Source organism: Pogoniulus pusillus, chromosome 14 (genome assembly GCF_015220805.1).
Source record: "Pogoniulus pusillus isolate bPogPus1 chromosome 14, bPogPus1.pri, whole genome shotgun sequence".
NCBI classification, from domain to species: domain Eukaryota; kingdom Metazoa; phylum Chordata; class Aves; order Piciformes; family Lybiidae; genus Pogoniulus; species Pogoniulus pusillus.
In genome coordinates this window covers 15895262-15909749 of record NC_087277.1, presented here as the reverse complement: position 1 = coordinate 15909749, position 14488 = coordinate 15895262, and the positions used below count along the sequence as shown (strand labels likewise).

At 38.7% G+C, this 14488-nt stretch overlaps 1 protein-coding gene across 2 annotated transcripts in view; it reads left to right on the top strand.

The window, feature by feature from the left end:
* Positions 1-14488, top strand: part of COL22A1 (collagen type XXII alpha 1 chain) — a 215332-nt gene that overhangs the window by 65023 nt on the left and 135821 nt on the right. For both annotated transcript variants that reach the window (XM_064154346.1, XM_064154345.1), the window contains exon 5: positions 11383-11494. In XM_064154346.1, the coding sequence (XP_064010416.1) occupies positions 11383-11494 (112 nt within the window). The remainder of the gene's footprint in view (positions 1-11382; positions 11495-14488) is intronic.

Below are 14488 nucleotides of genomic sequence, written 5' to 3'. Positions count from 1 at the left end.
GAATGAACCTATTTTCAGTGGAAGCTGCTGCTCAAAATTACTAGGAAGATTGTGTCCCTCCTCAAATGATCATTTTCTGTCTGATCCTTTCAGGAGAATGGAGGTGTGAATGGCTGTCTATTTGTGTGTATCTGAACTATGATTGAAGCTCTAATTAATGGACTCTATGCTTTTATCTGGCTTCAAAAATATATCTTCTGCTGAGCAGTGTAAAGAACAAGAATGCCACTTAAGCTCTTGTGCAAACGTTTGGAGCAGTGAGTGGTAGAAGCACACGCACACGTATATTTATATATGTATGTCCATCTGATTCTGTTTTTCTGTAAAGTTTTTTCAATGTATTTTCCTTTGGAAATCCCATATCCCTTCTAGAAAGTAAGTCAATATTCAGCATTTTAACTTAAACATGACTTGACTGTGTTAGATTTGTAGATGAGTTCAGGCTGGAAAAGTCCTATGAAAGTCATCATATTCAAAGCAAGACCTACTTCATTGTTACTTTGAGGTTAGAATAGGTTGTTCAGGGCCTTGTACAGCTGGGTTAGAGTATCTCCAAAGATGGACATTGCACAGGTCCTCATGGCAAATGTGCCAGTATGGTTGCTTTGACATGGAATATTTTTCTTTCCCTAATATCTAAACAGAATTTCAGTTACTGCAACATGCATGTTTCCCTGGTTAGTCTTACATCACAGGACTGCCATTCACTCTGTTCTCTGTGAAATGTAAATGTTCACTATACCGTGCAGTAGCCTAATAACAAGATTCTTACCCTATTTAATTAAAGTGCTACCTCTGGCCCCTCTCCACCAAGGTGGAGCAATCAAGGTTTTTGATTGCTCCTATATGGTGAAAAAATGATGATTTATTTATCTTCCTGTTCCTGGTGTTTAGGAAAATATGTGCCTCTTCTCTAAAAACACCCAAAAACCTGAATTGATATTGTGAGTCTGCTGAAGATGGATTAGTATAGAATCAAATGTTGTTCCACTTCATATTTAATCCATACATACTCTATAGCGTTTACTTACTGCCCCAGGGTCCAATTCAAACAGAAAATCATTGCCTTCTCCCAGCTAGTAACTCAAAAACTTCTGTTGGCTTAATGCACTAGTTCGTCATCTCAAGGGATGTGTTGTCCTGCTATTTGTTGCTCAAAGACTTGTTTTTCTGTCCCAGAGAGGGATGCATTTCACTTTCAAGGGGCAGCTTGCCTCCTGCTACCTCATGCTTGTCAGAGTGATTCAGCTCTGAGAATTCTAAGGATTCACAAGTGACAGCACTGAAATGGAGCCTGTTTCTCTGCTGCTCAGATTCTTGTACTGTCAAGAATTTGAAGCTAGCACCTGTGTCTTCTGCTCCACTTGGAAGATTAATGACAATCAAAATGGATCCTTGTCCAACAGGATCCAGCATAGAACTTCATAGCTACATCTTGCATAAACTTGTTTGCAGGTGGATGCAAAGTGCAGCCCCATAGAGTGGAAACTGCAGTACATCTCATTTTTGTGACAGGGAAAGCTGTATAAAAAGCTTCTTAGATTGAACACCTTCTTCCTTGTCTCAGCCAGGGACAAGACATCAGAAACGAAGGTCAGAGGGACAGAAGTATTTGGGGGGATTTTTTCCCTGGTATTTTTATTGGATGAAATGCACCAACAGATGGCACAAACAATTATTTCAGGCAAAACATCACCAAAGCCTAATCTTTCTAGTATACTCTGCCGGCATATAATTAATAGCATGACCTACTACCTTTAAGACTGTGTCTGAAGTTAAGTAAGTGTGAATTGAGTCACTCTGGATTAGTAGAAGTAAAAATAGAATTGAAATCATAAAATGGGCTCTGAAAGACTACCCTTTGTGACATTAAGAGAACTAGTAGTGTGACAGAAAGGTGGAAGATGCCTAGAATTTGTTAATCAAAGGCTGAGAGTAGGGGTGATAGTAGGGAGGTTGGTTCTATGCATACTCAAATAAATATCTTGTTATGGGTTAGGCCAAAATCTGCTGCTGTTACTCAGAATCATCCTGCTTCATGCCAGCATCTGACTCCCTTGTTATAAGCTAGAAGCCAGCAAGCAGTCGAAGTTGATATTTCTCTTTTAAAAGACAGGTTACTTTTATTTGTTTAGACAAAGAGAACTAAGTAAATCTCATTTGTCTGGACTTCTGCAAACATTTGATGGAGTACTGTATTGGAAATCACTGCTAAAGTGAAACAGGGTCAAGACTAATAAATGAAAAGTGAGCCAGTAACTGGCTGTCAGGGAAAAAAATTATGAAATGTTTTCTAGGAAAGAGACAGTGGTGGACTTCCTTGGGGTCTAGTTTTGGATCTAGTCTCTGCTCTTGTGCAAATTAGTGCAATGTAGTTACCACCATATCGATTTGGATCAGAATGTCTTTGAAGGAGGAACTGGTTGACCTAAAAAATCTTGCAGTTTTTCCAAGTGACTTGGGACTGTTTAAAAGGCCTGTTATGAGTTGTGTGGATCTTTTAACAGAACTTTGCACTAAACTCATACTCTGGAACTCAGTCAGGAGAGGTTTGTAAGTCTCAGTGTTGCACTGCTGGGGAAATAGGTCGAGGTCATCACTGGACAAGGTAGAGGATATCTCATAGAGATAGGGAAGAGTTCCTGAGTGGACAGAGGTTTGGTTACTGCTTGACTAGATAAGTCTGCTCAAACCTGCATTGCTCTGGAAAGATGGATTCAGCCTTGAGGAGCTCTATTAATGTGTTCAGGAGCCAGAGGCACTATTTCAAAGAGGAGACTAAAAAACTGGGCTTGGTTAATCTTTCAGTGTGCAAGTGGAAAGGGGAGATACCATTACTTTCTGTGAACAGATCAAGAGAATAGCTGGATAGAGATAGGGGAATCACTCATGCTAAAGGACAAAGGGTATAATAAGAAATGAGTGTCAACTGTTTAAGAGATACATTCAAGACATTAGAAGAAGGTTTCAAACTGTCAGAGATATGAGGTACTGGAGCAAGTGGGGAAGTAGTAGTAATGGAGACAAATAGTGATTGATAGTCATGAATTCTCTCATAGCAGAGCATTGTACTCTATGACCCTTTGGTGTCACAGCATTTAAATAAAAAATCACTAGCTATAGCATTCAGTAGGGGCTGCCACAGTGAAATGGGATTGCACGAGAGAAGAATATATGGGCAGTTTTACTCTACTACAGATACAAATTTTGGCAGTGAAGCAGCATCTGCTTAACAGTTCATAACGCATAAATTCAGAATATAAATGTTGCTGCATGCATTAGAAATCACTTAGGGAATTTTGAAAGAAAGCAAGAAATCTCTTACAGCATCCTTATGGGTACTTTTTTTTTTAATCAAGACATGAAGACAACAGAGGATTTAACTCATCTCCTCTAAAGTATTCAAAATAAAACTCTAGTTGTACTACTTAATGCCTTTTCTATTGCTGAATTGTCATTTTGGTTCCATCAGAATTTAACAAAGGAACGTAGCCTACTGTTAATCATGACCAGGCAGGAAAGCACAGTGATAACATTTTGCACCCTGAAGATGTGCCTCTTCTTTATTTTTATGAACCATTATATTGCACCAAAGCAACATGTGAAATATATCAAAACTGAATTATACTTCTTGAAGCTTTAAAACTTCACATTTGAATTATTTACATTTTAATCTAGACCTACAGGACATGGGATTTGATTGCAGAAATATGCATTCCTAGAATTAAAAATGTGCTGAGTTCAAGTCCTCAACAATATCTGCCAGAGGAGATAATAACCCTCAGCAGATACTGGCTGCTGTTTTCAGAGGAAACCTGTCATAGAAGTAAAGAAAGACCTGCAATGATTTCTGTATAGTCAACCCTGGGGACAGATATTTCCAACCACTACATCACATTATACATCCCACACTGGATGGTGTTAATAGGGCAAGGAAGAAAAGTAAAAGTCCTGACTCTAACTCCTAAGTGGTCACATGGACTGTATCTAAGAACAGCAGAAACAGTCCCTATCTGTTTTCATACTAGGTCTTGCTCACAGCATCTAAAAATAATGAGAATATGTTTACTTTAATGAGTAACATCTTGATGCAGGTGTGCCTATAGTCCAGATGGTAGCATTACAAGGAGCATCTAGGTATTTAGGTCTCAGTAAGGTGTTTTTCCTCAAATACATTTTCTTATCCTAAAAATAATACTAGCCTCTTGTACAAGCAATAAGTAAGAATTGTTGCTAGTTACAATTAATTCATCAGTCCTAACACTCTGTCTATACACATTTACCCACTGTCACTTTTCTCAGATTTATGCCATGGAGTATCCTTGGGTGATACCATCAAAGTCTTCATACCCAAAAATGTGTAGAGCCCTCCCCACTGCTATCCCAAGTGATGAATTTGCAATTATGCCATTTTATGGCTTTCTAGAGGAACACAGAGCACCTTAGGGCCTGAGGAACTCAAAAGAGAACTTCAAAACAGAGGAACTAATTAAAATCAGAATCTAATACAAATAGTCCTGGTTAAGTTCAGCTGGTGCAAGCCTACATGGCATACAAGGAGATCAAAGGAATAATGAACCTCTGTTTAATCTTGTAAATCACTGAAGCAGGAAAGGAGCTGAAAGAGGGCCCATGGCACTAAGCCAAATGTTCATCACTGAGAAAATGGAGAATCACTTCAATACAGAAAAACCTTCAGTAATGAGGCAAAAAGATCACTGTCAAACTAGCTTTTAGTGTCATTCAATATGCCACTTGTAACTGTCCGAAACCTGAGAGGCTAACAGGTAAGAGTGGACTGGTGTAGATGTACAGAACAATGCATCACATCAAATAGTACATTATGAACATGAGACCAAGTGTTGAAAGGTGCTACCTCAGAGGCAGCCACTGTAGACATGTATTTATTTCCTGTTTTGCAACAGGCTGGGTATTAGATTACAAGAACCCTTTCCAACAGGTGAGATGGTTATAACCTTGTATTCATTAATTTGCTGGTGGTTTTGACCTCCCTCTCTCTTTCTCTCTTACTGTCTGTTTGAATTCATTTTCTTACTGTTTTGTATCCCCTTTATCTTTCTTGATAGCATTTCATTTCCTATGGAGAAAGGAATGCCATAAAGAGCAAATATGCTACAGCAGGTGGTAACTACTATAGCCGTAGCAACAGCACATGTTGAATAACATAGTAGGTCTCTCCTTCAGGATTCAAGCACTTATACTCCTATCCCAGCTCTGAATTGAAACACATGTTGGCTGTTCAGAAGTAGCTCTGTACAGCCTAGACACTGTGGAAGATAAGGATGCCAAAAGTTTAGATAGAGTTGAAGGAAAATATCCATCATCTACACACCAACTTCAAATAACTAACTGCCAGACATAGCTGGTTGGGTGCATTATTTAACTTTAGAATATGACATGGTAACACTTTTCTTTCTGTTATTTTTCAAGTATATATTAGCAGAGAAAGTAACTAAGACAGGTAACAAAAATGAAAGCTCTTTATAGTGGTAATAATCCTTGCAGACCATACTGAAGGAATTGAAAGAGATGCTCAGGATCTAGTGAGCATGTACAGTTCTTCCTTGTGAGCAAAGGCAATCCAGGAAAGCTTAACTTTGCAGACTACAGAAATGTTAAGCAAGAAAAGGGAGATCTGTGCTCCCAAGTGATACTATTCTTTGTGGGAATTTATATACTGCTCTGGTATACTATAAAGTTTATTGCCATTGACCTCCCTCCCATAAAAGTAACATATGCTATTTTATCACCGTCATTACAGATTGCTGGTTTATAAGTTTCAGAGAACCAGTAGTTGGTGGCAACCTCCCTGACCTTGGCTATTGGTGATACTCTATTAATACATGGGAAAGGCAAATAGTCCAGCTGAGAGCTTAAGCAAGAACAAAGTATGGAGCTTTTCCTGTAAAAGCATTTGGGTTTTTTTTGTTTGTCTTGTTTGTTTGTTCTGTATTAGTACTTGTGGCTAGAAATCCTCCATAACAAATATATTCCATATGTATCACTTGAGGCTCTGATGTCCAGTGTCTTTCCTGATTGCTTTCTCTTCTGCGCTCAAATTTCCTTCCAGGCTATTGTCTCGCCAGTAACTTTCACAATTAGAAGTAGCCCAGTGATTCCCCCTGTGACTGTTATCTTGGGCTTCTTAGGAACACAGAGCAGGAGACTTTTCTCAGATTTCTTCAGGTGAAAGAAGTTGTTATGTCTCTCCTACTTTGAGAAAACTTTCAAAATGTGTGCACTGCTGTTTTTTTTCCCCTGACTATTTGAACTTTCCTTCATTGCACTAGTTATCTGGGTTTGGCTCCTGTTTTAATTTGTGAGAGGATGGGTGTTTGCCTCTGAACACAGTACAGACAAGAAAAATCTCAATGTGCACATTGGCTGCCACCACATTGTCCATATCAGATCTATATCAGATCCTTAATGGAGCCAAGCAGAAATCCAGCTCATACTCAGGGCAACCAACCATAGCTGCTTTACTCTGGTCTTGAAATAATTACTTTGAAACAAAGGTCATAGGATTCTGGACAAGTACAGAGCTGTTTGATCATCCTCTGTCCACACTTTAAGGTGTGATTGGGTGATGAGTGGACATCTTTCCTGTAAAAGAGAATCTGGTTGGATATTACAGTTAGATTATGTAGGAACTGTGCAGTGCCAAGTTTTGCCATGTAACAGGCAGTTTCAAGTGTGTTTTCTGATTCTGGGAAAACAGGCTGCTTCCTGTAAGGGAGTTATTACTCACAAGTAAAGGGACATTCGGCTGATTTGATCAGCAGAGCAGTGCATAAGAAATTGCTTTTCAAGCCAAGTATGCTGTTAGGAATTCGAACTTTTCTTTCAGGTCAGCATTTTAATTTTAATGTTAATGGACTAGGGTACACTGCATTTCAGGAGATGCAATCATGGTAGAGGGTTTTGGTGGCCTTATATTGTTTTAGTAGCTATAATGAGGCTTATGATCAAAGACCATTATTCATCTTATTAATTGCCATGTTTATGACATTACTGATTAAATAGTGTATAAGTCAACTGGGAAACTACACCTGCCCTGGTACACCAAAAAACACCTTTTGAATCAAAGCAGCTGAGAACAGGGAAGTCCCACCCTTTCATCCTGCACTTGGTCATGATGCAATAGGTAACAGTAGCTTTATCCTTTCTAATTTGGGCAGGTATGTTCTTTTCCATTTCACTTATGGAGTGATTGGGAAGCTATGTATAGGATTTATTTTCCCTATCACTGACTAAGTGGTCTCTCCTTGGTAGTGAAAAAAACAGTGGAGCCTATGTTTCCACTGTCACTTCATCCCAGTAAAGTTCTGTGACAGACAAAATGGCCAGTGAGCTGTTTGAGGAAAGATCTAAGTTAGCCATTTCTCCTTCACTGTCAGCAACCATACACTGCCAGGTGAAAAAATCCTGTTCAAGTGTTGGGGAAGTGATTACAGCATTGCATATTTCTTACATTAACATTGTGGTTCAAGATTAAATTAAAGGCATCATGCTGTCTGCCTCACAATCCCCATTCCCGCCCTAAAATCATCAAATAATCATAATCTAAAGTGTTCCCAGGCACACGAAGTAGACAAAATAACAACAGTAATAGTAAAATACTATATGTATTTGTTCTTGTCCTTCAGTTGAAATAACCTTAGAAGTTTCCCAAATTGTCTTCTTTCCAGGCCCACCTGAGCAATCTGCCTTAACTAACTTCTGAGCTCAAAGGACACTATTGTGTGTTAGTTTGTTTTCCTCCCATTTTGAAATGAAAAGGTAACTGTTTAAGTAGACTCTTGCAGTGAATGACCAGAATAGCAAATTTAAGATATTGCTAATCTAAATTTAAAAATTGTCAGTCTTTATTCAATCCTGTTGCCAAATGAGACAATGTAAATATGAGTTATTTGTGAGTAATTAACTTTTTTTCCCTTTTACTTCAGTCATTGTACAAAATGGAGAGCATTCCTTGTGGTTAGAATATCTCACCCAACTTCAGCAGTCTGAAAACTATGGTTTGTATGAGCTCCCTTTTTTTTTTCTCAGTGGAAGGAGACAAGTAGTGCCAAATTCAGTCTCTCTTTAGATGACTTTGAGTCAGATGTGATGAGTTGTTTTCTGTATTTCTCCACTGACCCACAAGGGAACTGATGCATAAATCAGTTGCCTTCTTTTCAGACAGCTAAAACCAGGTGAGATGCTCATCCTCAGCAGAGTTCTTCATTATTCAGTGTATAGCATGATGCCATATCTTCTGTAATGCTGCTGAAATTCCTCAGCGACCAGAGTGGCCATTACCTAAATGGGCTTTCGTTGGCAATGGAGTATCTAAAAGTGAAGGTTAGATGACCAGCTAGAGACCTTTACTGAGTGGGGTTTTGTTTGCAGCCTGAGCATTCTAAGCTTTCTTGATGTCAGTGGAAATACTCACTTTTGGAATCTCATTTAGTATGAGATTAATCTTTCTCTAGAAGTGTCTGGTTTTGACTCTCTGTGTCTAACTGGAGTCTCTGTTACTACCCTGTCTAGAGAGCTGACCTTTATCCAGATTAACTTGATGTGAAGTGCTCTGTGAAGATGAATTATTTTGTTTCATAACTCCCTTTAAGGAAAGTGGAGGCAACATCTGAATTTGACACAGAGCAAATCAATAGTGTGATTAAAATGAAATAATTTGTTCATTTTGAGTGTGGACTCTGACACATCCAAGGCTTAACTTTCTCATGGACTTACATTGCATTCTAGAAGGAACAACCTTTGTTCACTCTTTAATCAAAAATAGATCAAGAAATTTGCAATTTGCCAATTCATGGCCCAAATAAGAAAAATCCATTATGAGTTACCTGTGTGCTTTTCCAATCCTGAATGCAAACGAGATAGTCAAAGTTGTAAGTGTGACTTATTTTCATTACAGCAAGTTCTGCATACAGAGTAGTTTTAATACTCTTGTATGTATTTTATGATGTTATTTAGGCTAGGCTTTCTACACTGCATGTTGATAGGAAATATAGGAAAGTTTAGGAAAAAAAGTAGGTTGATTAAATCTGGCTTTTTAGCTTGTTTCCATTGGAGAAACATACTAGTGTGCACACCTTCATGGTTGCCCATGATATAAATACTAACTTGAGTTTCCAGAGAAAGAGGAAAGCAAGTGTGGGTCTGAGGTAATGATGGGGCAACTTGGCAAGAAGTTCTTGTCATTGATTCTTGCACTTGAGTATTTTGAACAATGGCCCTTTACAGTACTCCACTGCTTGAGGAGGACGCTGGTGACTTGACATTACAACATCGCTTGGGCAGCATTTCAGCCTTCACCATTCATAGCTCAGCTCATGTGCGTTGTTAACAATTTTCCTTCCCAATCAGTGCAGTTTCATATTGCTAGCAGCACTCATTTGCCTTTCTTATATTTCTGTGGCTGCTGTAGATGAGGGATGTGTACTACTTGGTGAAATGAGTTATGAGAGGGCTTCTGCTGACAGGTCATACTGGTTTATATGTGATGGCCAGGAGGGAGCTCTCATGTTCTGGTAGGATCTATTTGCTAAGTTTTATAGCTGCAATTGTGGCTGATTATAGTGTGTCAGAAGAGAGTATTACTAAAGTTGTTGCAAAGGTGATTCTGAGGTGGGGCCATGAGCCCCTGGAGCATCTTAACTGCCTCATTTACCACCTGAGTGTCCAGTAATAGCAGAAAATAGAGTTCACAGGAGAGAAAAGCTGTTGACAGCCAGGAAAGTTAGTGTAATGCAAAATGCCTCAATTTGGCACCAAGCAACCATTTCTATCTTTGCAAACAATAAGGATTATATTTCCTCAGAAAAAAAGCTATTACTTCAGAAATAGCTCCATGATGGAAGCTTTTTTTTTTTTCTGTTTGCTGTCTGATGCCACATTTTTATTTACTTTGAGACAGGCCCACACAGGTATTTTGCATCTATGTATTCATATAAATTTGAAGAATAACATCATTAAGTAGGTGTGTTTTCCTGTTTCAGCTGTTTTCAAGTCATACAATGGCTTCCAGATGAAAGATTCATGAGGAAACTAAGAGGCCCAAGAATCTTAGGGTCTAACTTCATCACATAAAAAATGTTTGTCCTAGAATAGTTTCAGGAACTTCGTGGGTAAAGTTAAAAGCACCCACATGGTTCAAAGTCTATTTATCAAATTAAGCTGTTTTAATATCACTGGGTTTATGTATCGGGATGATACACAGAGGCATTAGTACCTGTAATTGTGCTTGTGTGAGAGGGACACAAGGTTGGAATAGCACAAATAAAACACAGATTCTCTGCTCAGTCAATCACAACTTGCGTTTTGCAGTGTCTTTGCCTCTAATTCCAGAGTGTGTTATGTTCTGGGAGAGGCTTTTAGTCATATCACTATTAAAATGACACAAAAGTGTATGCAGTTGAGTATCTTAGACAAGTGGTTCTCAATAAAGACATGGACCTATGAGAGTGAGTCCAGAGAAGGCTATAAAAATGGTCATAGGGCTGGAACACCTTTCTTGTGGTGAAAGCCTGAGATAGTTCATAGAATCACAGAACCACAGAATGGTTTAGGTTGGATGGGATCTCAAAGATCATCCAGTTATAACCCCCCATCATAAGCAGGGACACCTCCCACTAGAACAGGTCACTCAAGGCCTCACGTTGAGGGTGTTTAACCTGGAGAAGAGGAGGCTTCAGGGAGACCTTATTGTAACCTGTCAGTATATAAAAGGGGCTTACAAGAAAGATATGGTGAGACTTTTTGTCATGATCTGTAGTGACATAAGGGGCAACAGTTTTAAACTGAGAAACTGGAGACAAGGGCCAGGGGAAAGTAAGAGGGTAGTGAGACACTGGAACTTGTTGCCCATAGAAGCTGTTGAAAGTCAGGTTGAATGAGGCTTTGGGCAACCTAGTTTAGTAAAAGATATCCCTTCTTGTGTCAGGGAGATTGAACTAGATGATCTTTGAAAGTTCCTTCCAAACCACTCCATGATTCTAAGGCTCTACCATTCTATAAATAAGTGTTTCAGTCTGCACCTATGTGTTTTTCTTCATAGAAATTAACTAATTATAGTACACTTGCTGGGCAATGTAAGCAACAACTATTGATTTCTGGAAAATGCTGCTCTAATCTCTACAGGGCTTGTTATGGCTGAATATATGCTAGGGTTTGTGCTTTTTTGAGCTAAGAAGATTAGATCATGTCAGAATTTTGTTCTGTTGTTTTGTTTTTTTTCCAACAAGAACAAGGCTGATCTGTGAAGTCTTATCTATGGCCTAAGATAGCTACCTAAGCACTGTGGGAGACATGTCCCCATGCCTAATCAGTATTTCATATTGACATTTCTTTGATGGACAGGATTTGACCTGATGGATTCCTTCAGTGTGAAAAAGATTTTTGGAATGAAAGAAAATGGAGTTCAGAGTGCTTATGTACGACTTGGAAGCTTCCCTGTTGTTCAGAAAACTGAGTGAGTACACTGTTTTTTCACTGTATTTTCATCTGAGTCTCTGCTTTACATTATTTAATTCCTCCAGGTTAACCTTGTAGTAGTTATCTGGTGCCCACATATTCATTCCTGCTTTGATTAGCTTTCTTAGTTCTACAGGCACAGAATGTATACAACATGTTTGGCAGCCTCCACACAACATACATGCCCCATCCTGGACTGCTTTCTACCTGTGTCAATGGTTGTATGGAGCAGCATCAAGAAATTCACAAAAGAACATAAGGCTTTATAAAACAGCTTGGAAAAGGAATTTTTGGTAGCAGTCCCATTGAGATATGTATTTGGTAAACACAAGAGAGAGACAAGTTTCTAGTAGATGTTGTTATCAGTTAGCTAATACTGATCTTGGCCTCATTAAAGAATGAACAGGTTTTAATCCTGTGTCAACACGGATTCAGTTCTTGGAGCCTTTTATGACCTGATGTTGCCAGTTGTGTTGTAGTATGTGAGAACATTTTCTTTTCAGGTTGTTGCTTGAGTTCTGGTAACATTAGCCTTGAAAACAGTGAGTGCATAATTTCATGGAATAACCATGAGCCATAAATTCAATTGTCATCAGTAACACTTTTCCAGTAAATTTCTCCGTGTTGGTTTCAACTTCAGCTTGAAAAATCAATAGCAAGTCTTTTCCTTCTTATGGATGAGGGCTGCTTTATTTTTTTTATTATTATTTATTTTCCTTTAGCTCTTCTATTCATCTCACTGCATCTTTGAGATTGTCCCCAGACTTACTTACTTGATTTCACATAACCTTTTTTTTTATTTTTCTTTTGTCCTGGAGCCAACCTGTATTGATTTGCCCTTTCTTCTTCCCTCTCCTTCTTTGTATAAACACACAATCTTTGCAAAAAAAAAGGTACTCTGAAGGGAAAACTGCTTGCTCTAAAGTCCACAAATGATGTCAAGTCTCAGGGTAAAAGAATTCATGATCTGGAAGACGGCCAGCTAACTAAAGACAGCTAAGTCTTGATAAGTAGTATGTATATAACTTGTGTGTGTGTATGTAGGGGTATAAACCTATTTTGTTTGGCTCACAGCAGTCTCTTGGCAGAGTCTCTGTTTTCTGCAGCTTGTAACAGCCAGCAGTAGCACACTTTATCACTGTAAAACATTACCACCAAACTACACAGAAATGTTTATACTTAAGAAATTGTTTAAATGATGATCTACTGAATCTGAGCTCTGGTTGATACTGTGATAAATTGGACTAGGGCACTCTTTGGGTGTATAAACAGGAACTGTCAAGTATGAGCTGACTGTCTATGTATCAGGGAACTCAGCCACCACTGGTGGGATGCTGTGCCCAGTTCTAGTTTCTGTAGTTCAGTGAATAGAAATGGAATGAATAAAAATGTAAAACACTGTGAAGTTAAGTCTAATAGTGAGAAATTCAAGTGCCGTGTAGTCAGGTACAATGAAGAAATTGTTAATAACTGAAGTCATCTCTCTTGAAAACCTAAGTTTAGAAAAGGATCTTTGGTGCAAGTGGTAGGCTGAAAGTAAGTGGATATCTGTTAACAACAAATAGCACAGATTATAGAGTTTCCATTTTCATTCTTTTTTTCAGATTTAGGATTGAAAGACTTTGTTGTTGTTTCTGCCATTGTTTTCCCAGAAAGATTTGAGGGAATGAAGGCAGACCAGCTAGCTGTAATGACTTTCTGCTTGCTCAGATTGAACCCCTTTTTTTTGTTTGTTATTGTAGTTTTAAAAAAATAAAACATTTTATTGCTCAGGACAATTAGAAGATAAGCTTTCATAATTAGTAAGTTGAAATGAGTAAGCTTCCTGTTTAATGGTTAACTGAAATATGGCATTAAAGAAGGACTTCTATTTTTTTTGCCTTTTGTATTTTAAATTCCATACTCCTGTGGGTGGAAATGAACTCAAATGGATATAACTCCATGGAAATTGTCTGCATATTTGGTTTATTTTAGTCTTTGGATGTCAGGAAAATGAAAGCTTGTAAAACTGCTTAAAACCGATAACTGGAATAATAAACAGAATGAAAACATCTGTCCTGTCTTGTAGATAACCTCAAGCAATGTTTAACCATTGGTAGCAACATTTCATAATTAGATAAAAAATCATTAACTGGTAATGTATGTAATTCACTTTATTATCTGCTTAAAGGATTTGTATCCTTTTGTTTAAGCACTTGTATTTGTACAAGCTGTCTGGGAAATGTGCCTATTCATCTTCCATTCTGAAGCTTACAACTCAAGTTTCTATTTGTGATGAGGCATCTTGTGATGGTTCTGTGAGCATGCAGACAGCACAGCTGGAAACCTGGCTGCAGCATATGTGCTGAGGGGTTTGCAGTTCTCTCTATCTGGCTAAGGGCTGGTGCATATATCTGACTGGTTTTCTCCCAGTCCTACTGTTTGCTTATGGCTCCCCAGTGGATCTCTGGCTGAAGCTGTGCCCCAGATTTCAAGGTTTGCATACTCAGGCTTGTTTTTCATTACTGTTGTCTTGGCTAATGCCAAACTTTTGGCTCAGAATCTTGCTGTGTCTGCCATCTATTTCTCCTAGCCCTGACCCCAGAGCCTTCCGCCTGGCCATGTCCATCCCCCAGTTTTGCTCTTGCTTGGTCTGTTTCTATCCTGGCTTGATTCTCATGTCAGCTGCTGCCTCACAGAATGTCCTAATACCTATCACAGCCCCTATTGATGCTCCTTTTGCTTTTCATATTGGTACATTGTTGTTTACCCCAGTTTATGAGTCTTAGGTTGAGTTATGTTTTGTTTGTCTGGAGACTCTTTCTCCTCACATCAGCTTTGACATAGGGTACGGTAGGGCATCCCTACCCATGGTAGGGAGGTTGGAACTAGATGATCCTTTTGGTCCCTTCCAACCCTGACTGATTCTATGATTCTATTACTTCAGTTACCTACTTTGGGTTTCTCTATGAGCTCTTGTTTTGCTGTGCAGAGAAGAAGATTTTACACAAAG